Below are 24,215 nucleotides of genomic sequence, written 5' to 3'. Positions count from 1 at the left end.
CCTCTTTTATCGCCTCTTATCTTTTGACAGCTTGTAGGTTGTAATATGTAACTTACTGGAGACATTGTTTATTCTCTTTCTTTACATTAAATACATATTTAATGAAAAAAATTAGATACGCCAAACTTTGTTAGTGTTTATTTGGATTTTAATTCAACAAACTCCTACTCACTTTTCCTCTTAAAAAACATAGAGTTTTCCAAGCACAATTTATTCCAGAATCATACGATATGCGTGTGCTACTGGATATGGCCATTGGCTAAAAAGCTGGGCCCGCAGCCCCTTAAGGGATCCGCCACTGCTGCGATATCACCAACATCGGCTAACTTCGGAGTAACCAATGAATTACGTTTGCTATATATATATAAACAAGTTCCATTGTGTTTTTCAAATTAATGGCGTCTCAGTTATGGTTCTTCTTGGTTACTGTCACATGTTCTCTTATTTTTGGTGACACTTTTGCTGCCGACTCCAATGATCTCAAGGCATTCAATATTTCTCGTTTTCGAGTTTTGATCACACCAAGATAAATATATCAACATTTTTGTATAACTATAAGATTGTGTTTTGAGATACAATTGTTGTTTGTTTTGCAGACGTACATTGTGTATATGGGTGACCTTCCAAAGGGTAATTCATCAGTGTCGTCACTCCACCATAACTTGCTACAGGAAGTTTGTGGGAGGTAACAATTCGCGACATTAAACTACATCTACAGTCGAAAATATCGATATTATCTCTTGTATGTATAGTTCGATGCAATTAGTGATCAGTTGATCATCACTAATTAATCTTAAATGGATTTCATTTCAAGCAGCCGGGCATCAACTGCGTTGCTCCGAAGCTACAAAAGAAGCTTTAATGGGTTTGCCGCGAAGCTAGTAGATGACGAAAAAAACAAAATAGCTCGTGAGATTTTTTTTAGAAATCAAACTAAATTAAAATACTTATTTACTTATGATTAGGTATGTATATACGCTTGCATGTACGTAGGTATGGAGGGAGTCGTGTCAGTGTTTCCAAGCAAAATCATGGAACTGCATACAACAAGGTCCTGGGACTTTATGGGCTTTCCTCAAGATGTCAAAAGAGCACCCCTTGAAAGCGACATCATCGTCGGAATGCTGGACACCGGCGCCTGGCCGGAATCCGATAGCTTCAAGGACGATGGATTTGGCCCCCCACCATCCAAATGGAAGGGCTCATGCGATTCCACCAATTTCACCTGCAACAAGTAGATAAATCCACCTCGATCGAACATATTAGTTTCTTGATTATAATATTGATAAGGAGAGATTAATTAACATTACGAAATATTTCAGCAAACTCATCGGAGCAAAATACTACCTGAGTGACCCGAGAGCCGCCAACCTTTCAGCAAGAGACACCGAGGGCCATGGGTCTCACACTGCTTCCACGGTGGCCGGACGTGCAGTGAACAATGCAAGCTTGTTTGGTCTAGCTAACGGGACGGCTCGGGGTGGTGTTCCATCGGCTCGCATAGCTGTGTACAAAGTCTGTTGGGAGGGTGGTTGTACAGAAGCCGATATCATGGCAGCTTTTGATGATGCAATTGCTGATGGGGTCGACATGATATCTCTTTCCGTCGGAAGTCCTTTTCCTTCCGATTACTTTGAGGATTCTATCGCCATTGGAGCTTTTCATTCCATGAAGAATGGGATTCTCACATCCAATTCCGCCGGAAACAGCGGACCTGTAGCCGGAACAGTTGCTAATTATTCTCCATGGTCGTTAACGGTTGCTGCTAGCACCATTGATCGGAAGTTTGTAACTCCGATTGTGTTGGGCAACAATATGACCTTCGTGGTGAGAAATTCTCTTTCACTTTCAGACATCGCAACAAGATCATGGATGGTTTTGTAATTGTATCTTGTGTGCTAGGGGCCGGCAATAAACACATTCGATGCTGCGATTCATCCTATAGTTTATGGTGATTCTGTGACGAATACAGGATTTACATCAGATGATTCAAGGTAATTATCAATCAATCTAATTTACGATCAACATGAAGAACCGATTCAAAGATTTAAAGAAAAATACTAATCATCAATGATCACGAAACGCAGAATCTGCGAACCAGGTTCCTTGGACCCAACATTGGTTAAAAACAAAATTGTCGTTTGCGATAGTACAGTGGGTCCCCCAACTGCGTTGGAATCCGGTGCAAGTGGTGCAGTGATCGAAGGTGATTTCGGGTTTGAAGATACGGCATTCTCTTGGCCTCTACCAACGACATACTTGAACGACAAAGATGGCAGTGCAATTCAAAGCTACATAAACTCAACCACGTAAGTCGATTGCTTACTTGTGATTTCTTCCCCCCTAATGACCAGTTTTCTGATTATTTTTCATGCGATTTTGCTTGATATATATATATATATATATATATATATATATATATATATATATATATATATATATATATATATATATATATATATATATATATATATATATATATATATATATATATATAGAACTCCAAGTGCTAGCATCCTTAAGAGTATTGAACTTGTAGACAAAGCTGCTCCAACTGTTGCCTCCTTCTCATCAAGGGGCCCAAACCCAATAACATCCGACATCCTTAAAGTAAATTTCTGTATAACGGGTCTTAGTATTTATACAATATACGCATGTATATCTTATTTATGAATGATAATATATATATATATATATATATATATATATATATATATATATATATATATATATATATATATATATATATATATATATATATATATATATATTGTTAATTGTAGCCCGATTTAACTGCACCTGGAGTGGATATCATAGCAGCATGGTCGCTGGATACGACTGTCACCGGAGTAGAAGGAGACACTCGTGTTGTACCATACAATATCATCTCCGGAACTTCCATGTCATGCCCTCACGCCTCCGCCGCAGCAGCTTATGTAAAATCCTTCCACCCTACATGGTCTCCTGCCACAATTAAGTCCGCCCTTATGACCACCGGTAGCACTATTATAAAACCCTAGCACGAGAAATAATTCCATATTTGAAATAACAATGGGTGTTTTTATTTTCATATATGGCAGCTGCACCAATGAGTCCAACTAAAAACGTGGACCATGAATTTGCGTATGGTTCAGGCCATATCGACCCCTTAAAAGCCATCGATCCAGGTTTGGTGTATGACGCCGGAGAAGCAGATTTCGTGTCATTTTTATGCGGGCAGGGTTATAACGCCACAATTTTGAAAATCGTCACCGGGGATACAAGTGCTTGCTCGGCGGGGAATAACGCGACTGTTTGGGACCTAAACTATCCTTCGTTTGCACTATCGGCTAATCATTCAGGCACCATTGTCAGGACCTTTAATAGGACTGTTACTAATGTGGGTGCACCGGAGTCTACATACCAGGCTAATGTGGTAGCGCCATCAGGATTTGTGGTGAAGGTTAGCCCGAGCAGTCTTGCGTTCAAAGCAGTGGGGGAGAAGCAATATTTTGTGGTGACTGTTGAAGCGACAATTGGGTCAATGATGATTTCAGGTTCCTTGGTTTGGAGTGATGGAGTTCATAATGTCAGGAGTCCGATTGTTGCCTTCAAGAATTAATGGCTTTTATTAGTTATTGTATTTAGTGGATAATCTTTATATAGATAATGGACCCGGCCCTGTTGTATTTTCTTACGGCCATATCATACGGATGATAGTAAATAATTTATGTAATAAAAAAATAATTTATTTAATAATATGATCATACACAAATATTTATATATAATAATTGATGTATATTGGTAATTTTATGTATAAATAATATTTTAAATTTTTACTAAAATTAAATAATATTATTTAATTCGCGACTAATGAGAAAAATATAAAAGTGTAGTACGAAAACTTTAATTTTCATAGACTAAATTGTTTGTGATTTGTTTCACTAATGTGATTTAAGTGTAATGAAATTACTTCGTTGACCAAAAGTGATATTGATAAATATTAAACGAGTAAGGAAGGTGTGGACTGGACACTTGTTTGATTTTATTTAAAACTAAAAGTAGACTGTCTTTTAGGGCGAAGCCCTTGAACGAACGGGGGTTCGGGGGCAGCGCCCCTAGGAGCGGGATCCAAGGGGGCAGAGCCCCTGGCTGGGATCTAGCTGTAAATTTAGAAAATGCATTAGAAATCTAAATTTAGAATATTTGACTCGTTTTTTGGCTCTGTATTAATCCTTATAGAAAACCCGGATTTATGATAGGTTTTTTGACTGTTGCTAAACTGTTTTATGACAGTTTTGACAATTTTCAGACAAAGGAGGTATTAAACCAATTTTGGTCAGTTTTTCTGGTACTTACGAAATTCATATATATCATTCTCCGTTCTTTTCTCTTCCGAGTCTTATCCAATCAAAGATTAGGGAGTACCACCCAATACTTTGATTTGATAGTGAAATCACAATTATCAGAATATCCGAGTGCCTTCATTACCCTAAAATCTAAAAAAAAAAAATCAAAGTATTATGTGATCATGGTAAGTGACGATTCTGTGAAGGATATGACAAGAAAGTTTGACAAATTGAACAAGTTTGAAGGAAAAGAATTTCGTAGATGGCAGAAGAAGATGCACTTTCTCCTTACCACTCTGAAAGTAGGGTATGTTTTGAGTACACCCATGTCAGTTTTGCTAGAATCTGTTGAAGATGAACCTTTGGAGGCAATAAGAAGGAGATCAAAGTGGGAAAATGATGATTACATATGTAGTGGTCATATTCTTAATGGTATGATTGACTCTTTTTTTATATCTATCAAAATTTCGAATCTACAAAAGAACTGTGGAATTCTCTTGAATCTAAGTACTTGGCTGAAGATGCTTCTAACAAGAAGTTTCTTGTCAGTAATTTTATGGGTTACAAGATGGTTGACTTCAGACTTGTTATGGAACAATTCCATGAAATGTTAAGGATTTTGGGACAGTTTTCTCAACACAATCTGAAAATGGATGAAGCCAATTCTGTAGTTGTGATCATTGACAAACTGCCCCCTTCCTGGAAGGATTTTAAACACAATCTGAAACATAACAAAGAGGAATTGACTTTGACTCAACTTGGAAGCCATTTAAGGATTGAAGAGTCCATAAGGACTCGAGAACTTGATAACAATCCTAAAGGCAAGAACTAAGTTAGTTCCTCTTCTGTGAACATGGTGGAAGGAGAAAGTTCAATTAATCCCAAAAAGTCTAATGGAAAAAGGAAGTTTAAAGGAAAGGATGACAAATCTTAAAACAATAAGGCTAAGTTGGTTTGTTGGAACTGTAACAAACCGGGTCACTTCAAGAAAGATTGTCGTCTTCGCAAAGTGAACAAGGATGGTGTTGGACCAAGTGGATCCAAGGATCCAGAACAGCAACAAGGTCAGATTTCTATTTCCATGTAGAATTCAAAATATGTTTATAATTATATTTCTGTGATTTCTAAAGCATTTTATGTGCAGGATGATGATTTTGCATGATGGGTTGATTCTGGAGCAACAAGCCATATATGTAAGGATCTTCGTTGGTTCAAGGAATGTCAACCAATTGAAGATGAATTTGTGGTGAAAATAGGAAATGTTGCAACTGAACAAATCAAGGGTTTAGGATATGTTTCACTTTACTTTACTTTTGGAAAGTGTTTATGTCTAAACAATGTTTTATATGTACCGAGGATTTGAAAGAATCTTGTATTTGAAATTGTTTTAAATAATTGTGGTTATATGTACCGGGATTCAAGGAATGTCAACCAATAGTGATTTATGTGGTTTCCATGCAACACCTTCTCTTGGAAACAAAAAGTATGTTGTTACTTTTATTGATGATGCATCTAGATATTGTTATGTCTAGTTGCTACATTCTAAGAATGAAGCATTTGATAAATTTAAAATTTATAAACAACAAGTTGAGCTTCATAAAAATGAATTAATAAAAGTCTTGCGTACTGATACAGGTGGTGAGTATTATGATCCAATTTATTTTGAATCAACTGAACTAATGCATCAAACCACAGCTCCTTATATACCACAACAAAATGGTGTAGCTGAAAGGAAAAATAAAACTTTGAAAGAAATGTTTAATTCCATGTTGTCCTATTCTGGATTAAGTGAAGGGTTTTGGGGTGAGGCAATGTTAACTACATGTTACATTTTCAATAGAACTCCAAATAAAAGGAGTAAGAATACTCCTTTTGAACTTTGATGTAAAAAGGTACCAAATTTGAGTTATCTCAAAGTTTGGGGTTGTAGAGCAGTTGTAAGGCTCACTAAACCAAAAAGGAAAACATTGTGTGAGAGAGGTGTAGATTGTATCTTTATTGGATATGCTAAGTATTCCAAAGCATATAGATTCTATGGTATAGAATCTAATGACTATGCATCTGTAAACACTATGATATAGTCAAGAAATGCTATTTTTGATAAAGAAAGATTTACATCTATACCTAGACCAAGGGACATGATTCATCAATCTTCTAGAAAGAGTACTAATCAAGCTAAAGATGTTTCTGGTGGAGCAAGTTCTGTACCTGAACCTAGGAAAAACACAAGAGTTATAAAAGCTAATTTTTTTGGATCTGATTTTCAACTTTATCTAGTTGAAGTAACAAGAATAAGACTATATCTCAACATCAATATTGTTTTAATATTGAGGAGGATCCAAAGACTTTTAGTGAAGCTATGACATCTAGGGATGTTTATTTCTGGAAAGAAGCAATTCAGGATGAGATTGATTCTATCATACATAATAATACTTGGGTATTGTCAGATTTACCTCCTGGTTGCAAGGCCGTGGGAAGTAAGTGGATCCTCAAAAGGAAAATGAAGGTGGATGGCACAATTTATAAGTATAAATCCATATTGGTTATTCAAGGCTTTAGGCAAAAATAAGGCATTGACTTCTTTCATACTTATGCTCTTGTTGCTAGAATTTCCACTATTCGATTATTGTTAGCTCTTGCAGCTATAAATAATCTTGTGATTCACCAAATAGATGTGAAAACTGCATTCTTGAATGGTGACATAAATGAGGAAATTTACATGAAACCAACCGAAGGGTTTGTTATGCATGGAAATGTGCACAAAGTGTGCAAGTTGAAGAAATCATTATATGGTTTGAAACAAGCACCAAAACAATGGCATCAAAAGTTTGATAATGTTTTTTTGTCTAATGGTTTTGCATTAAACCAAGATGACAAGTGTGTATATAGCAAATTTGATACTTCTGGTAAAGGAGTCATGATTTGTTTATATGTAGATGATATGTTGATTTTGGGTATTGATTTAGAAGAAGTTGATAAAACCAAGAAATTCTTATCATCCAGTTTTGATACGAAAGACATGGGGTATGTTGAGGTAATTCTTGGTATAAGAATTAGAAAAGGAAACAATGGGATTTCAATTTCTCAATCTCATTATATTGAGAAGATATTGAAAAAGTTTAACTTTGAGAATTGTTCTCCTGTTAGCACTCCTATAGATCCTAGTCTTAAGCTTCTACCTAATAAAGGATCTCTAGTGTCTCAACTTGAATACTCAAGTGCTATTGGTTATCTAATGTATGCCATGATTAGTACTAGGCCTGATATAACATATGTTGTGGGAATGCTTAGTAGATATAGTAGCAATCCTAGTTAACATCATTGGCAAGCTGTGAGTAGAGTATTCAAGTACTTGAAAGGGACTATAAATTATGGTTTAACTTATAATGGATATCCTTCGGTTTTGGAAGGTTATTCAGATGCCAACTGGATTAAAAACTTATAGGATCACTCATCCACTAGTGGTTGGGTGTTTCTTCTTGGAGGAGGTGCCATTTCTTAGGCATCTAAGAAACAGACTTGTATTACAAACTCAACCATGGAATCTGAGTTTGTTGCATTGTCTGCTGCTGGTAAAGAAGCTGAGTGGCTAAGGAATTTGATTTATGAAATTCCACTCTGGCCAAAACTGATATCTACAATTTCTATCAGGTGTGATAGTGATGCAACCTTGGCTAAGGCTTATAGTCAAGTGTACAATGGGAAGTCTGGACATTTAGGTGTTAGACATAGCATGATTCGTGAGCTCATCTTGACTGGTGTGATATCTGTGGAGTTTGTAAGAACTCAATTGAATTTGGCCGATCATCTAACCAAAGGGTTAGCAAGAAATCCTGTGCACAAGGTGGCTATAAGGATGGGTTTAAAGTCCACTTAAAATCTTTTATATTGAGATACCTAATTCCCATCTAATGCAATATTAGATGTTGAATTCAATGTGGAAAGCTTGATATTTGAAGATTGGAACACATTTTATCATCATCCCAAGGTATGTGTTCAGTACTGCAAGTTAAGGAGGTTGGAATTTTATTTCTTTATAGTTCTTTGAAAAATTGCATTTGCAGGTGCAAGAACAAAGGAAATACCTATACAAGCATGAAGTTTAGCTGCATCAAGAAGTTGGGACGTGACTTTAATATGCTTATAGAAGGATAGGACACAAACTAGTAAAATATAGTGTCAAGTTAGAACTTTAAGAATGTAAATTGTTGTGTATATTATCTTCATGTATCCACTTAGAATAGAAAGGGTTCAATCCTTAGTGACACCCTGATATTCGAATATTTGGAATGAGTAATATACTAATGTGAAATTCAATTGTCACGATATTTCATTTATGAATCAGTTTGTTGTTATGGTTTTTGTTTTAAATTAATCAAGATTACACTTAAATGGGGGAGGTTTGTTGGTGATTTGTTTCACTAATGTGATTTAAGTGTAATGGGATTACTTTGTTGACCAAAAGTGATCTTGATAAACATTAACCAAGTAAGGAAGGTGTGGAGTGCACACTTGTTTAAGTTTATTCAAGGTTAAAAGTAGACTATCATTTAGGGGCTAAGCCCCTGAACGAACGGGGGTCTGGGGGCAGCGCTCCTAGGAGCGGGGTCCAAGGGGTGGCAGCCCCTGGTTGGGATCGAGCTGCAAATTTAAAAAATGCATAAGAAATCCAAATTTGGAATATTTGACCCGTGTTTTGGCTTGGTATTAATCTTTATAGAAAACCTGGATTTATGACAATATTTTTAACTATTGTCAAACTGTTTTATGATAGTTTTGACAGTTTTTGGACAAATGAGGTATTTAACCAATTTTGGTCTGTTTCTCTGGTCCTTACAAAATTCATATATCTCATTCTCTGTTCTTTTCTCTTATGAGTCTTATCCAATCAAAGATTAGGGAGTACCACTCAATGATTTGATTTGATAGTGAAATTATAATTCTCAGAATATCCAAGTGCCTTTATTATCCTAAAATTCGTTATAAAACATCAAAAAAATGTATCAACATAGATGTAACATCCCGATTTCCAAGAATGAAATTTAGGGATTTGTGCACTTTAGAAAGTCTACTCTACGAGTTGGAGACCCCAACTCATCGTGTAGAAACCAAGAAGAGTTGTGTATTCTGGAGAACCTACTCGACGAGTTGGAGGACCCCACTCGACGAGTTGGAGCTGATTATGAAAACCCTAAATTTTTAGGGTTTGCACCCTATTTAAAGATCCTTAAGTCTTCTCTCCAGCTTCCTTTACCACCTTATCATCCAGAAGGAAACCCTAATCGAGCTAACCTTCCATATTGAGTGTGTGTAAGGCTAAATAGTGTGTCTTTGGTGCACTTCTTGAAGAACTCGAAGATTAAAGAGCTTGGAACGAGAAAAAGCTTATAGATCCAGCATCTACTCAGATATAGCAACCATTTGAAGGTAAAAAGGTGTTACCTTGATCATTCTCTTGTTAGATCTCTCCATTCAAGAGTTTAGGGTCTTTTTAGCCCACTTTGGATCCATTTTTGGAAGTTGGGCATGAATTGAAGTTGTAACTTCAGATTTGGACTCCTCTAGGCCCCCGTAGTCATAAAGTTATCGACTTTATCAAGCTTTAGCCCTTCTCCATGCCATAAACCTATTATCAAGTTTGGTTTTAGTATTCTAGTCTCTTGAAGCCTCACATGCATGTAAAGTTGGAAATTTTACATAGTAACTACACCCTAGGGGCTGGATCTATAGTTTGGAGCATTGTTTTCGCTTAAAAGCATCTGAATGAGAAAAGGGTTGAAGGAACTCGATGAGTTGGTTAGCCAACTCGATGAGTTCGATAAGGGTTTTCCCGCTTTTTTGGATTCCGAGTGAACTCGATAAGTTGGTGAGATAAATCGACAAGTTGATTAAGGTTTTCCCGATCTTTTGGACAGTGCATGGACTCAACGAATTGTTTGGCAACTCGGCGAGTTGAATCGAGTTTTTGCGGTTTTTTTGAGTTCTGAAGGAACTCGACGAGTTTGTAAGTTGCACTCGACGATTTGGGTCAACATGGACTGTTGACATTGACCGTTGACTTTGACTTTGACGAAGGGTTTATAATGTTTGACTTCTGAGGGTGTTTTGGTAATTTGGGATTTTAATGGAATTAGTCATATGGTGGTTACAGGCGGTTGAGTTCGTAGCTGTGAGTCGGGAGTTGGATATGATCACTGCAGCCCTACTGTGAGTTGAGTTTTCCTCACTATACTCAAGGGTCGAAAGGTATCCGGATGACTTCTCACGTCATGTAAATGATATGCTCACGTTGTGAGCTTGCAAGAGTCATCCCATAGACCTCTCAGGTGTTTGATAGGCTCGATTTATGTTTGTTTGACTACTCATGTCGTGAGAATTAATGCTCACATCATGAGTCCAGTAAGATTAGGGTTTCTGACACGTGTCATGCTCTCAGAAAACTGCATCTTCGGAAGGTTATAACTTTTTCATAGAAACTCCATTTTGACGTTCTTTGTATCCACACATAGGTGGAAACGTACTCTACAACTTTAATTTAGATCCCTAAGGCTAAAAAGTACTTTATCATAGACTCACTTTTTATGATTCTCGGTGTCGTTTCAGTTTTGTTGCAAAACTTCGACATGTCATTACTTCTTTGTTATAACTTGGATTTCAGCATTCTTTATATGTACGGAAACCTTGTGACATATACTAAAACTTAGTTAAGATTATTTATTATAACTAATCATCTATAAAAAAGTCATTTTTGACACTTATCAGATGAGTTTTGCAGCTGGAAGTAGAATGGTTGATTGATTGATTGGAATTTAATCATTTATGTAAAGGGTTGCACCCTTTTAGTTTTCCAAGTTCGAAGAAGTGATCGGGCTTGTGACCCTAGGGTCAGGTTGTATCTCCAGTTTAGGGTCTGTTGATCGTCGTAGTTGGTGGTAGTATTTCAGCACTGATGAGCGTTGGTGGATTAATATGGTATGAGTATCTTGTGAGGCAAGTAAGTGCCATAATCTCAGGAGACAGGAAATTTTGGCTTCAGATTGTCATTGGGATTGCAAGCAGGGAAGGGAATCCTGTTGATTAGTTCATGTCACTTGGAATCGAAGGTAAGTCTTTTGGCGTACTCTCAGGTTGGTTAGGGTAACTCAGGAGGAGGAGGTCAGGATTCTTTGAATGCTTTGAGGGGTGTCATTTCCTGTATTCTCTGGGGAGGTATCGGAATTGTATTAAGTTGGAATTTTGTTGGATTTGGTAACTTATATCGAAGGTTGACTTTCTGCTATTTTGGGTTTTTAGGGTCGTTATATGCCATTCTACATGTCGAACACCTTTATCTGAAATTCAGGTTTCTTTTGAGATTTTATTGGTCTGTATTACGAGGATCATTCTACATATGATTATTCATTCAAGGGTAAATAATGATCATACCTGGTTGAGCCAGTTTGAGTTACGAATTTGTTTCAATCCAATTAATGGTAGTTAGAACTCTAAGTGGGGGAGAATTGAGAATTCTCAGATCGAGCGTCAGCCATCGAAGGTCTTGTCTATTGCTGTTCGGATGATGGCTTCTAGAGTGGTTGGTCGATCATACATGAGGTCAAGGGTTTCCCCAAGTACGTGCATGTAGGCGACATTTCGAGTGTATCTGCAGGTGTTCAAGGTAGCATTGGGGTTTCGTTCGACTTACATGTATGGTTAGGTCGAGATTATAGTATGCAAATTGGATCAAGAGTTCGAACCCCAAGTAGGGGAGAGCTGGTTATTTATGGAAAAAGAACCAGGATGGGTCTAGGGTGTTGGATCAACAGACCTAGGGTGGCCCGGATAGACTAAAGTCCTAACAGGGCATACCAATCAGGCTGAAGGCCCGAAAACGGTCCATACATGCTGAAGGCCTGGAGAGGCAGTCTAAACATGTTGAAGGTTCTGAGACTGGTCCAGATAGGTTGAAGGCCCGGTGAGGCAGTCCAGTCACACTGAAGACTCTATATGTATTATGTTAGATCTAGGTTCGGTGCCCTTAGGGATTATCGGTGATCAGGTAGGAGAGCCTGGAAACTCTTGGGTAGCAACTCATTCTATAAGGCAATCTTGTAGGGTAGGGTTTCAGTATAGTGGTGCTTGTTTAATGTTGTGAAGGACATTGATTAGGCCTTTTTGGGGAATGGAGGATGGTGAGTACCTGCAGGCCCGAAATGCAGGGCGACTGATGGATTAGCGACATTACTGATAGTTATAGGGAGCATTCCAGTCATGGTTTGAGGGCAGGGGAGGGCATACCAGACTCATGCCATGGGCTCATTGGTAATCCAGAACTATGCTGAGGACCACATAGGAGTATTCTAGTCATAAGTTATGGGCTTAGAGATTGTAATGGTTCATTTCTCATTTTCAAGCGCTTTCGGAATGGTTGTATTATTGAGGTTCGGCGAGTCGTAATCGGTTGCGACGAATTGGATGAGATGCAAGGATATGCCCTTGGATCTCAAGTTATAGGTTTAGACCCGAGTTTTGTATATGGTTGTATTCCAATCTAGTGTATTCGATAATGAGGATAACCGGACCCTATGATTGATTGGACCTGACGTGTTTGGTATTCCAACCCAAGGGTTGATCAGGCCAAACATGTGCAGGATACAAGGGTATTCCATCCTAGGGATGACTGGACCTGTTGTAGGCATTCCTGGTATTCCAGCTCAAGGCTGATTGGGCTAGGTATGAGTGTTTGTGTTTGTTAGTTGGTTATTTTATGTACATTGGTTCGGGAGCTAAAGGAAGCCTTATCCTATCAATACAAGAAGATTCATCACCCAGTTTGCCTCTCGTTGTTCATTTTATCCTTGGAAAGTCGGTCACTGAATGAAATTTTTCTTGAAAGAATATATAATCTCTTTTCTAATAAAGAATTATTAGCAGTCGCGTATGATCCATGATTTTGTTCTAGTGAGAATTTCAGGTTTTTAGGGTGTGATCCGCTTTAGGAAGAAGGGAAATTGGGTTCCCGATATCTCGGGCCATTTTGGGTTTTGCCAAGGTTGGCAAGGCGGCCTATTGACTGGGTCTCCTGGAGGAGCTCATTCAAATTCACAGCACTTTCCATGTTTCATAGTTGTAAAAGTGCATGTCGGACAAGGATGTTGTGGTATCATTGAGTGAAAAAATACATATTATTAAATCCTATGATAAAATACCACATGGTCATAAGCGAAGACCTTTTTATGAGAACCAATAGAATATCGTCCTTCCTTATTCTTAAAGAATATTTATTGGCTTTCCTCATTCTGACAGAATGCATACCAACACATAGTGCTTCATTTTTATGCATAGCTACTGAAGGAAATTTGATTTCTTCTTTTGCTTGCCTACGAATTCCAAAAAAAAAAATTGATAAAAATCCAAACTTTATAATAGAAGAAAAATATTAAAGAAAGAAAGTTTCGAAATTCAATGACACAAAGTAAATAGGAAATAGTGAAATGTCAAAACAGGTCAAGTCAACTAGATGCCGTCAGCATTAAGAAACTTACGTCCCATTGATTGCAAAACAATGGTTGGTAGTACAATACATAGCTTCAAATAGATGGTTGTTGAAGGAAAAGTTTCTCTTCCTTGATTCATTTTCTTTTTGAAAAAAAAACACAACCAAATCTTTATATATTGATCAACAATGAAAATAACTAACAAAACAACCATGCACATTTAAGAGAAATGAAATGTTACTTAATTACCTTAATCATCCCTTTGGTGTTTCGCATTTGTAGCATTCCATTCTGCTAGCATAATTGTGCACTCCATAACCAAATCTTCATGATATAAAAAAGCAAACAAGAAATAAGCAACAGTTTATAAAAATTTATTGATTAATGTTTTCAATTAATTTTCTTTTTCTATACCTATTGGGTTATCAAATTTTACTAAAAAAATGAATGATTTATATGAATTTCAAAGATGAAAACGTGTCTATATAACCTCCAAAATTCAATCTAATACTAGTAAAGTAAGCATACCACAGGAAATCCTTCGTCAAATACACCAAAACCAACCAATGCAATCATTAGAACCATACAAAATAGGGCTAAAGAATCTGAAAAAATGAAAATTTATTAGAAGTTGATTACAAAATTAGATTGTTTTCTTTAAGATATTATAAATTTACCTTGAACCTGGGCATGACCTTAATCCCCATAGTTCTGGAAATTAGGGTTCGTTATTGGAGAAAACTAAGGGATACTTGGTAGAGTCAATGGTAGTGTTGATGACCCGTAAGACAGATGGAGAGTAGAGATGTGCAAACAAGGCACAAAGGATTGGATCTGCGGCGGTGGTGCTATGGTCGACTGCGACAATGCTATGTTCATCAGTTGCGGACAAGTGAGTAAGTGAAGCTCATAGCTCCCTTGTAATTGCTCCAGAGAAATCAAAATCAAACCATTCGGTGAAGATCAATCACAAAATTCGTTTAGAAGTGGTGGGCTAGCATTAGTATGATAGACAAATTGGAAAAGGGATGGCTTTATCGGGTGGAAGAGTGGAATTATTAAGGAGGAAAATGTGATTTATTTAATTAGGTTAATAGTCAATGCTATAAATATTATAGGGATTATTTATGGAATTCATTTACCAAATTACTATATAACCCTTATTGATTTAGTTAATTTTTTTTTAAATTTTGATTGGTCCACAATCATTCTTACATCCACACAATAACTAGTTAGAATAGTTGAACCTATCTCTCTTTCTCTCTCTCTCTCTCTATATATATATATATATATATATATATACATATATATATATACACACACACACACATAATTTTTTTTATTGTTACTTTCAAAAATAAAACAAAGATAAAAGTTAATTTTTTCTAGCCATTGGGGAGAGAGAGAGAGAGAGAGAGAGAGAGAGAGAGAGACTCGTGTGGGGGAACCATTATTGGAATCCTAAGTCTTGGGATCCAAGCAATCAAAAATATGGAAACAAAGACAGATCGGGTTATAATTTCCTAATTATATTCTAATACAAGTGAGTAATTAGATTTATATATACATGTCTTAATTGAGTTTCAGGATTAAGAATTTACAATGGTAACACAAAGGCTTTGAGTTATTTTCCTTTTAATCAAAGAGTTTGTTTGATTAACAATGTTTCAATTTATATAATTTGATGTTGAATTGGTATCATAGCTTGAGAAAAGAAGCTTTGAGATCGAATTACTTACCTGTTGACGAGTTAGGTCACCATGTCGAATGTAGGGGAGATGAAGGAGTTGCACCGGTGAGTGTGAAGGAAATTGGATCGACCTTTATTCAATGTCCCATGCTCAATTCCACAAATTACATAGTTTGGTCCCTGCGTATGAAGGTTGTCTTAAGAATTCATAAGGCATAAAGTGTAATTGACCTAGGAACGGAGAAGCACGAAGTGAAGGATTACCTTGTAGTGGGGCTACTTTATTAGGCAATACCAGAAAACTTAATTATGCAAAATAAAAGATGTCGAGACTGCAAAAAAACTCTAGGAAGCTATCAAAACGAGACATGAGGGTGCAGATCATGTACAAGAGGCAAGGTTACAAACCTTGATGGCAGAATTCAACCGATTAAGGATGTTTGACTCGGAATCGATCGACTCTTTAGCAAGGAAACTAGATGGAATCACATCTAAAGTGGTATCCCTTGGTGAATCGATTGAAGAACCCAAGATAGCTAAGAAATTTCTAAAACCAGTACCAAGAAATTTCATCCATATCGTCGCTTCCTTGGAGAAAGTCCTAGACTTGAAGACAATCGGTTAAGCAAACAAGAAAGTCATTCCTTGTCAGGAATGACTTTCTTGTTTGCTTGTTTGCTTGCCCGACAAGCAAGATTCACTCAACTAGTCCTAGACTAAGTGAAGATACAAATTGGAGTACCTATTTGCCTTCATCCATATCGTCACTTCCTTGGAGAAAGTCCTAGACTTGATTTCCAAGAAGTATTTGCTCCGGTAGCTTAAATCGAAACTATCTGGTTTCTTATAGCCAGAGCTGCTACTCATGGGTGAGAGCTTCACCATATAAATGTTAAAACAATATTATTACATGGAGAATTGAAGGAAACCGTTTACGTATCACAACCAGAAGGCTATATAAAGAAAGACACCGAGTATAAGTGTATCACATTACAAAATCACAATATGGTCTAAGACAAGCACCTCAAGCATGGAACACGAGGCTTGATGAGATTTTGAAGAGTATGAAATTTCAAAAGTGCATGAAAGAAGTGTGATGTTAAAGAGTATAGTTGAATAAAAAGTGAAATAGTGAAATATTGAAATCGATTAAACTTTGTAAAATTTAGTAGAAGTGTGGATGTTAAAGAGTATAGTTGAATAAAAAGTGAAATATTGATGTGTCACTGATGTGTCAATTGAACTCTATTGAGTTTAAGGATGCACTTAGGAACCAAATAGCTATGGGAGTAGGGTTCAATGAGTTTCCCAAACTTTGGATTAACGGGAATATTTTCGAATTCCAATATTTAATCCATCGATGATATATATCTCACTACTGGGATAACTTAATTGGAAAAAGCAAGGTAGGATATAAGCGATTTTCTTTTTTGAAGATTTGTTATTGCGAATTGAATGATAGATAAAATAAATATAATTAATTATGTTTTTGATTAATTTTTAGTTGGTGTGAGTATTTTCTGTAGTATAGCCTGGTTTAATTTGCAGATACCCAGCTCTAATATTTAAGTTGGATAAATTAATGATTTTAGAAAAATTCAGTAAAAATATTTGCAAGGATGGTGATGGTCATGATTGTTTTAGAGTTTTGGTTGGAAGGTGAAGATGTATTTCATCTTAATTTAAAAAAAAACAAAAAAAAAAACAAAAATTCTTATATTATATAAAACAATTTAAATCCAAAGACAAACGGATGATAACGTGCATATTCTAAATTTAACATTGTCTACCTCGCCAGAAGCCGGCATTTGTACAACGTCCGTCGATTTTAACAACATTGAATTATTTTTGAGAAACCAATGAGGTCGAGTTCGCTATATATACATACAAACAACTCTAATTAGTTATTATCTGCTTAATCATCTTGAAATCAATCAAGTCAATGTCAATGGCGTCTCCATTATGGCTGCTCTTCTTACTAACTGTCACATATTCTCTCATCTTTAGCTACACTCAAGCAGCTGATTCCAATGATCTCAAGGCATTTCTTTTGTTTAAAAACACAGTTTAAACAATCAATTCATTATCTAGTTTTATATAAGTTTATATCATTTTAAGCATGCATATTTCGAAAATTTTCAGCATAAATAATTGTTTTATATGTTGTTGCAGACCTACATTGTGTACATGGGTGACCTTCCTAAGACTAAGACTGATTTCTCTGTGGCAGCAGTCCATTCAAACATGCTACAACAAGTTATTGGCAGGTTGATTATTTTAATTTTTAGTATATGTGATGGTTTTAAAGCTCCTTCTATGGCGACATTGAGCTTTAAAGATTTTCTTAATTTCTTGTATAATTAATTAATTTGGTTTAATTGTTACTTACGTCTTGATGGTTTTCATGCAGCCGGGCATCAAAATCGTTACTCCATAGCTACAAAAGGAGCTTTAATGGCTTCGTTGCCAAGCTAACCGAAGATGAAAAAAACCAATTAGCTCGTGAGTGGACTTTTTTGACCAATTAAATTATTAGATTAATACATGTACATGGCATCTCCCAAATTACATAAAAAGTATATATGATTATTTATAATAGCCGTACATTCTTTTGCATGCAGAAATGGAGGGAGTGGTGTCTGTGTTCCGAAGCCAAAACAAGAAACTTCACACGACCAGATCATGGGACTTCATGGGCTTCCCTCAAGATGTCAAAAGGGCACCTCTTGAAAGCGACGTCATCGTAGGTATGCTAGACACCGGCGCCTGGCCGGAGTCAGACAGTTTCAAGGACGACGGATTTGGTGCTCCCCCAGCCAAATGGAAGGGCTCATGCGCTTCAAAAAATTTCACCTGCAACAAGTAATTAATAATTTCACTTTATATTTACATGCTTATTCTTATGATTGTGGCGTTATTAATTAACATTAATTAATGTCAGCAAACTCATCGGAGCAAAATACTACAACACCGACGGGAGTGCTGGAGATGAGGAGCTGTCAGCAAGAGACACCGAGGGCCATGGCACACATACTGCATCCACTGCAGCCGGACGTGCAGTGACCAACGCGAGCATGTTAGGTCTTGGCACAGGGACGGCTAGAGGCGGTGTTCCATCCGCACGTATAGCAGTGTACAAGATCTGTTGGACGGGTGGTTGTTCAGATGCCGATATCTTGGCGGCTTTTGATGATGCGATTGCTGATGGAGTCGATATCATTTCTCTTTCCGTTGGAGGCTCTTTCCCTTTACAATATTTTGAGGATCCCATCGCCATTGGAGCTTTTCATTCCATGAAGAACGGAATTCTTACTTCCAATTCCGCTGGAAACGATGGTCCGGGAGCTGGATCAATTACTAATCTTTCACCATGGTCGTTGTCTGTTGCCGCTAGCAGCATTGATCGGAAGTTCTTAACTCAGATTGTGTTGGGTAACAATGCAACTTATGAGGTGACAATTCAACTTTTTTGTTTTTTTTTTTTTTCACTTTTATATTGTTGATCCATATGATTCTAAAGTAAATGTTGTGTAGGGGCCAACGGTAAACACATTCGATGGTGCAATTCATCCAATAGTTTATGGCGGATCAGTGCCGAATACCAAAAAGGGATTTACATCAGACGATTCTAGGTAACAAGAAAATCTAATTTTCGATCAGTTACAATCGAAGTGAAGATATATATACAATCTAGATTAATATTGATGAACAATGTACGAAATGCAGATACTGCGAAGAAGATTCCTTGGACCCAACTTTGGTGAAAGACAAGATTGTGGTTTGTGAAGATTTTGATGGACCAGAGAATGCGTTGTTATCAGGTGCAAGTGGTGTGGTGATTGAAGGTGATTTCGGCTACGAAGATCTAGCCTTCTCTTTCGTTTTACCAACCACATATTTGAGCGGCAAAGATGGCAATTCAGTTCTAGGTTACTTAAACTCCACCACGTAAGTCTAGCTAGCTAATTAACATTATATATATATATATATATATATATATATATATATATATATATATATATATATATATATATATATATATATATATATATATATATATATATATATATATATATATATATATATATTGCTTACATTTGTCAATGCACATATTAAATAATCACAAGCGTGGGATGCATTTTGAACCTTTTTTTTTTTTTTTTTTTTGTTATTGTGTTTTGAAGGACACCAAGTGCAAGTATCCTCAAGTCCTATGAACCTGTGGACAAAGCAGCTCCAACTGTGGTTTCCTTCTCATCAAGAGGCCCCAACCAAATCACTCTAGACCTTCTCAAGGTACGTAGCATATATATGATTCAAAAAGAAATAAATATATGATTTCCCCCAGACAGACATTTTATAATTAACCTTTTTGTAGCCGGATTTAACCGCGCCTGGAGTGGACATTTTAGCTGCATGGTCGATGGGTACAACTGTGACCGGAGAAGAAGGTGACACCCGTGTTGTCCCTTACAGTATCATCTCCGGAACTTCCATGTCTTGCCCTCACGCCTCTGGTGCTGCAGCTTATGTTAAATCCTTCCACCCGACTTGGTCTCCTGCTGCGATAAAGTCGGCCCTTATGACTACAGGTATGATTATAAAACCTAAAACCCTAAAAAGTTTATGACATTTAACGAAGATGAAAGATTTTGATTTTTGTGGCAGCTGCAACGATGAGTCCAATCAAAAACCTAGACGCTGAATTTGCATATGGTTCTGGACATATCGATCCATTAAAGGCAACCGACCCAGGTTTGGTGTATGACGCCGGAGAATCAGATTTCGTTTCATTTTTATGTGGGCAGGGTTACAACGCCACAACATTGAAAATTGTCACCGGCGATGCTAGTGCTTGCTTGGCGGCCAGTAACGCAACCGTGTGGGACCTGAACTACCCTTCTTTCGCTCTCTCGGCTCCACAATCAGGCAGCATCGTCCGGACCTTTAACAGGACGGTTACTAACGTGGGTGCAGCAGAATCGACGTACCAGGCTAGTATGGTTGCACCATCAGGGCTTTCGGTCAAGGTTGACCCGATCAGTATATCGTTCAAATCAGTGGGGGAGACGCAATCTTTTGTGGTCACAGTTGGCGCCACAATTGGGTCAAAGATGCTTTCGGGTTCCTTGGTTTGGAGTGATGGAGTTCACAAGGTTACGAGCCCCATTGTTGCGTTTCTTTCCTCCTAAAAGGCACTTTATTTCATTCATTTGTTTTGCTCAAATAATTACCTCCTATTGACATTTGGTCACCTGGTATCATTTTTTTTTTTTTTTTTTTTTTTTACATTTGATGTATCAAAAATCCTGATATTGTATTGAAGGATCAAGATTGTATTTTTTTTTTTTTCCAATGAAAGGAATATGCATTAAGAATTTTTTTGTGATGATTTAAACTTACTGAAAAAGTCAGCAACGTTATTTTTTGCTCTATGCCATCTTTGACTTTCTACTATGGGTTATCATCTATATCATGATTAAGGGTATGGCTTTTGTTTGATGTCTTAGTAATGTAGTAAAGAAGTTGTAGTAATAATGGGTTGAATTTAATAGGGACAAGGAATTGCCAAATTCTAGCACCCCTATTTAGTTATGCAGGATGATTCGTCTACAAACTTGGCGAATCAAAAACTATTCATAGATAAATTGCTGAAGCTTGCAAATTTACAACACTTCACTCCGGTTGGATGAACAAAATTACAAAACCTACATGAATAGAAAGAATAAAACCAAATTACCCAAGACAATTTACTACCGATTTATGGGCTTCACATGATAAAAATCAAATAAACGCATAGGTCCAGAGATACGAAGATGTCATAGATACCAGAATGAAAATTAGGTTTTTTTTTTTTTTTTTTTTTTTTTTTTTGGGAAATTAGAACCCTGGAAAGAGGAATTAAAATTTATTGCTTCGATATGCAACGTGATCGAGATCGAGATTAGAAGAATACAAAAATGGATTTTCCAAAAACAAACGACTAGTACCTGAAATGATCCGAGAAGACGACACACTGAAGAATAGATGTTGATACCTACGAAGTTGATGCATGTGGAGATGGAAGATCAAGGAATCGTAGAAAAGGATTTTTTTTTTTTGCCAACGAAGGATAAAATAGAAAATGGTTTAAACCAAATTTAGGCGGATGAGTTATTCACTTTGAGGGAATAGAAAGAAAGATTTCCACCTCAATTTTCTTCCATTTCTTTCAACAAAACTTCAAAAATGATCACTCTGGTTTTCAAAAATCTGAAGATTAGTCCCTAATATATAAAAACCTCACAAATGATCCATGTAGTTTCAAAACTTATAACAAATGGTCATTTTCGCTAACTCCGTTAGCTTTTGGCTGTATAGTGATTAGTATTTCTGTCATTTCACTACCACATAGATCATTTATGAAGTTTTTCCTTATTTAAAAAAATATGAATATTTTATATTAAAGGGTCCCATCTCTCCCCTCTCTCTCTCTCTCTCTCTCTCTCTCTCTCTCTCTCTCTGAGTAAACCCACCTACCCATCTTTATTACAGAATCTGATTTTCAAGACCTCCAATCATTCAAACAAGAACTCATTGACCCAAATGGGTTCTTGAAAAGCTAGAACGATAGCGGATATAAAGCTTGTTCTTGAAGTTGGCAAGGAATCAAATGTGCTCAAGGTCAAGTTATCGTGATATAACTTTCATGGCAAGGATTAAGTGGTTGAATCACATCGAAAATAGGTCAGTTTCAAGCTCTCAGAAATCTTAGCCTCCATGATAACACCATTGAAGTTTGATTCCAATGGAATTAGGGTTCCTTCCGAATCTCATAGGACTTCAATTGTTTAACGACATGTTCACTGGTTCGATTCCTCCCGTATTGGGTTCATGTGCATTGCTTCAAACTATTGATTTGAGTAATAATTCTTTGGTGGGTGTAATCCCAGAAAGTCTTGCTAATTGTTCTGAGCTTTATAAGGTCAATTTGACTTTCAATTCTGTAACCGGTTCAATCCCTGTCCCAATTACAAAACTAAATTCCCTCATAATTCTTGCTCTATAGTTCAATAATTTTTCTGGGGTTCTTCTAGATTGTTAAGGGAATGACAAAAATGGCGTCAAATACATGGTCAAATCTTTAACCTTTTACCATAATTTATGGTAACAACCTTTCATCTCCAATCCCCACACAATTTTCCAACATCACCACCTTAACTGTCCTTGATCTGAGCTCCAATACATTCTCTGGAGAACTACCATTACAACTCACAAGATTAAACAACTTACAGAGATTATCACTCGGGAACAATTTGCTTTTGGGTAACTTATTAAGTAATATGCTTTCACTTTGTAGTTTGATTTTCCTCGACGTTTCCGATAATAATTTCACAGGTGTAGAGATTGTTATTGGAAGAAGATGAGAAAATTAAGAGCTTGAAGATGAAGCGACCAAGGAGCCAAAAAACAAGAAAATCCCCAAAATCCATCCGGGTATCTTCAACGACCTGCTTCCGTTCATTGGCAAAGCAGTAGTTATCACCATATTTTTTTATCTTCAATCTCCAGGAATAACCTCAATTTACAGATCGAAGTGTTGCGTTCTCAGGGATATTGTTCTCCAAGTGCTTGCGAAGGAAGGGAGCCGACAAGGGCGAGGGGCCATTTCATTCGATTGATGAAGCTCGAAGACAGAATGAAAACTGAAGTAGAGAGAGAGAGAGAGAGAGAGAGAGAGAGAGGTGGTACCCTTTAATATTAAATATCCATATTTTTTTAAATAAGGAAAAACTTCATAAATCGTCCCTATGGTAGTAAAATGATAGAAATTCCCTTCACTTAACGACCAAAAGCTAACAAAGTTAGTGAAAATGACCATTTGTTAAAAATTTTGAAACCACAAGGAACATATATGAGGTTTTTATAAATTAGGGACTAAACTTCAGATTTTCAAAAACAAAGAGACTATTTTTGAAGTTTTGTCCATTTCTTTCTCTCCTCTTTCCATTTAAAACTTTCCTTTTTCTCTAATGGCAAATGATAAAAAAAAAAATTATGATTTCTACGGCATTAACCTTTAAATAATATATTATTCCTTTAGAAATATAGAATATTCCAAGTTAGCCCTTAGAATTTTAAAAGTTAAAATTCAACCCTTATACTTTATAATATTATAAGTTAATAATATATATATATATATATATATATATATATATATATATATATATATATATATATATATATATATATATAAGAGTAAAGTCAGTCTTACCGTTAGTAGGCCTCATTCACGAAGCCAGTCTATAAGAGGGGTATAAGGTTACTGCCTATAAAATGGCAGTTTAATGGGTGTCCACTCTCACCCACCGCTTCCTTGACCGGTGGAGGGTCGTTAGCCGAACGGGTAGGACAATGACTAAAATTCTCCCTTCATTAAAAGTATTAATGATAGATACTAAGTAACTAAACCTTTTTATAAATACCCAATCTTAGTTACTTAGGAAAATGTGAAAAAGGTGTTAATCCATGAAATTACACTTTGCACTGTGTTTAAGTCGGTTAGTGGAGCGTGTGTGGTTAACCGGCACACTAACTCGTATTTAACAAGGTAGGCAAAGGATAACTTAATGTTTATCATAGTATCGATGGAGCGTGTGTGGTTAACCGGCACATCGATTGAGGGGTAAACACTTAAGGGTACCAAGTAATTTGCATGGTTACTTCACACCTTGTTTTGTG

At 36.6% G+C, this 24,215-nt stretch overlaps 2 protein-coding genes across 2 annotated transcripts; both read left to right on the top strand.

The window, feature by feature from the left end:
- Positions 1 to 395: 395 nt before the first annotated feature.
- On the top strand, positions 396 to 3,684 carry LOC145030406 (cucumisin-like). Its single transcript, XM_078978779.1, has 9 exons — positions 396 to 485; positions 597 to 685; positions 815 to 909; positions 994 to 1,234; positions 1,323 to 1,880; positions 2,088 to 2,309; positions 2,499 to 2,610; positions 2,784 to 2,997; positions 3,081 to 3,684. Exons 1-9 carry the CDS (start codon positions 396 to 398, stop codon positions 3,599 to 3,601), a joined length of 2,142 nt encoding a protein of 713 aa, XP_078834905.1. The 3' UTR covers positions 3,602 to 3,684.
- A 13,758-nt stretch (positions 3,685 to 17,442) lies between these two features.
- On the top strand, positions 17,443 to 20,747 carry LOC145032896 (cucumisin-like). Its single transcript, XM_078981855.1, has 10 exons — positions 17,443 to 17,535; positions 17,667 to 17,761; positions 17,905 to 17,996; positions 18,116 to 18,356; positions 18,436 to 18,946; positions 19,029 to 19,126; positions 19,221 to 19,442; positions 19,679 to 19,790; positions 19,873 to 20,086; positions 20,163 to 20,747. The coding sequence occupies exons 1-10, from the start codon at positions 17,443 to 17,445 to the stop codon at positions 20,684 to 20,686; spliced, it is 2,202 nt and encodes a 733-aa protein (XP_078837981.1). The 3' UTR covers positions 20,687 to 20,747.
- The last annotated feature ends 3,468 nt before the right edge of the window (positions 20,748 to 24,215 follow it).

This window comes from Lactuca saligna, chromosome 2 (assembly GCF_052625555.1).
Source record: "Lactuca saligna cultivar CGN05327 chromosome 2, ASM5262555v1, whole genome shotgun sequence".
Lineage (NCBI taxonomy): Eukaryota > Viridiplantae > Streptophyta > Magnoliopsida > Asterales > Asteraceae > Lactuca > Lactuca saligna.
The sequence above is the reverse complement of the archived record's forward strand: the minus strand, read 5'-3'. Positions and strand labels throughout refer to the sequence as shown.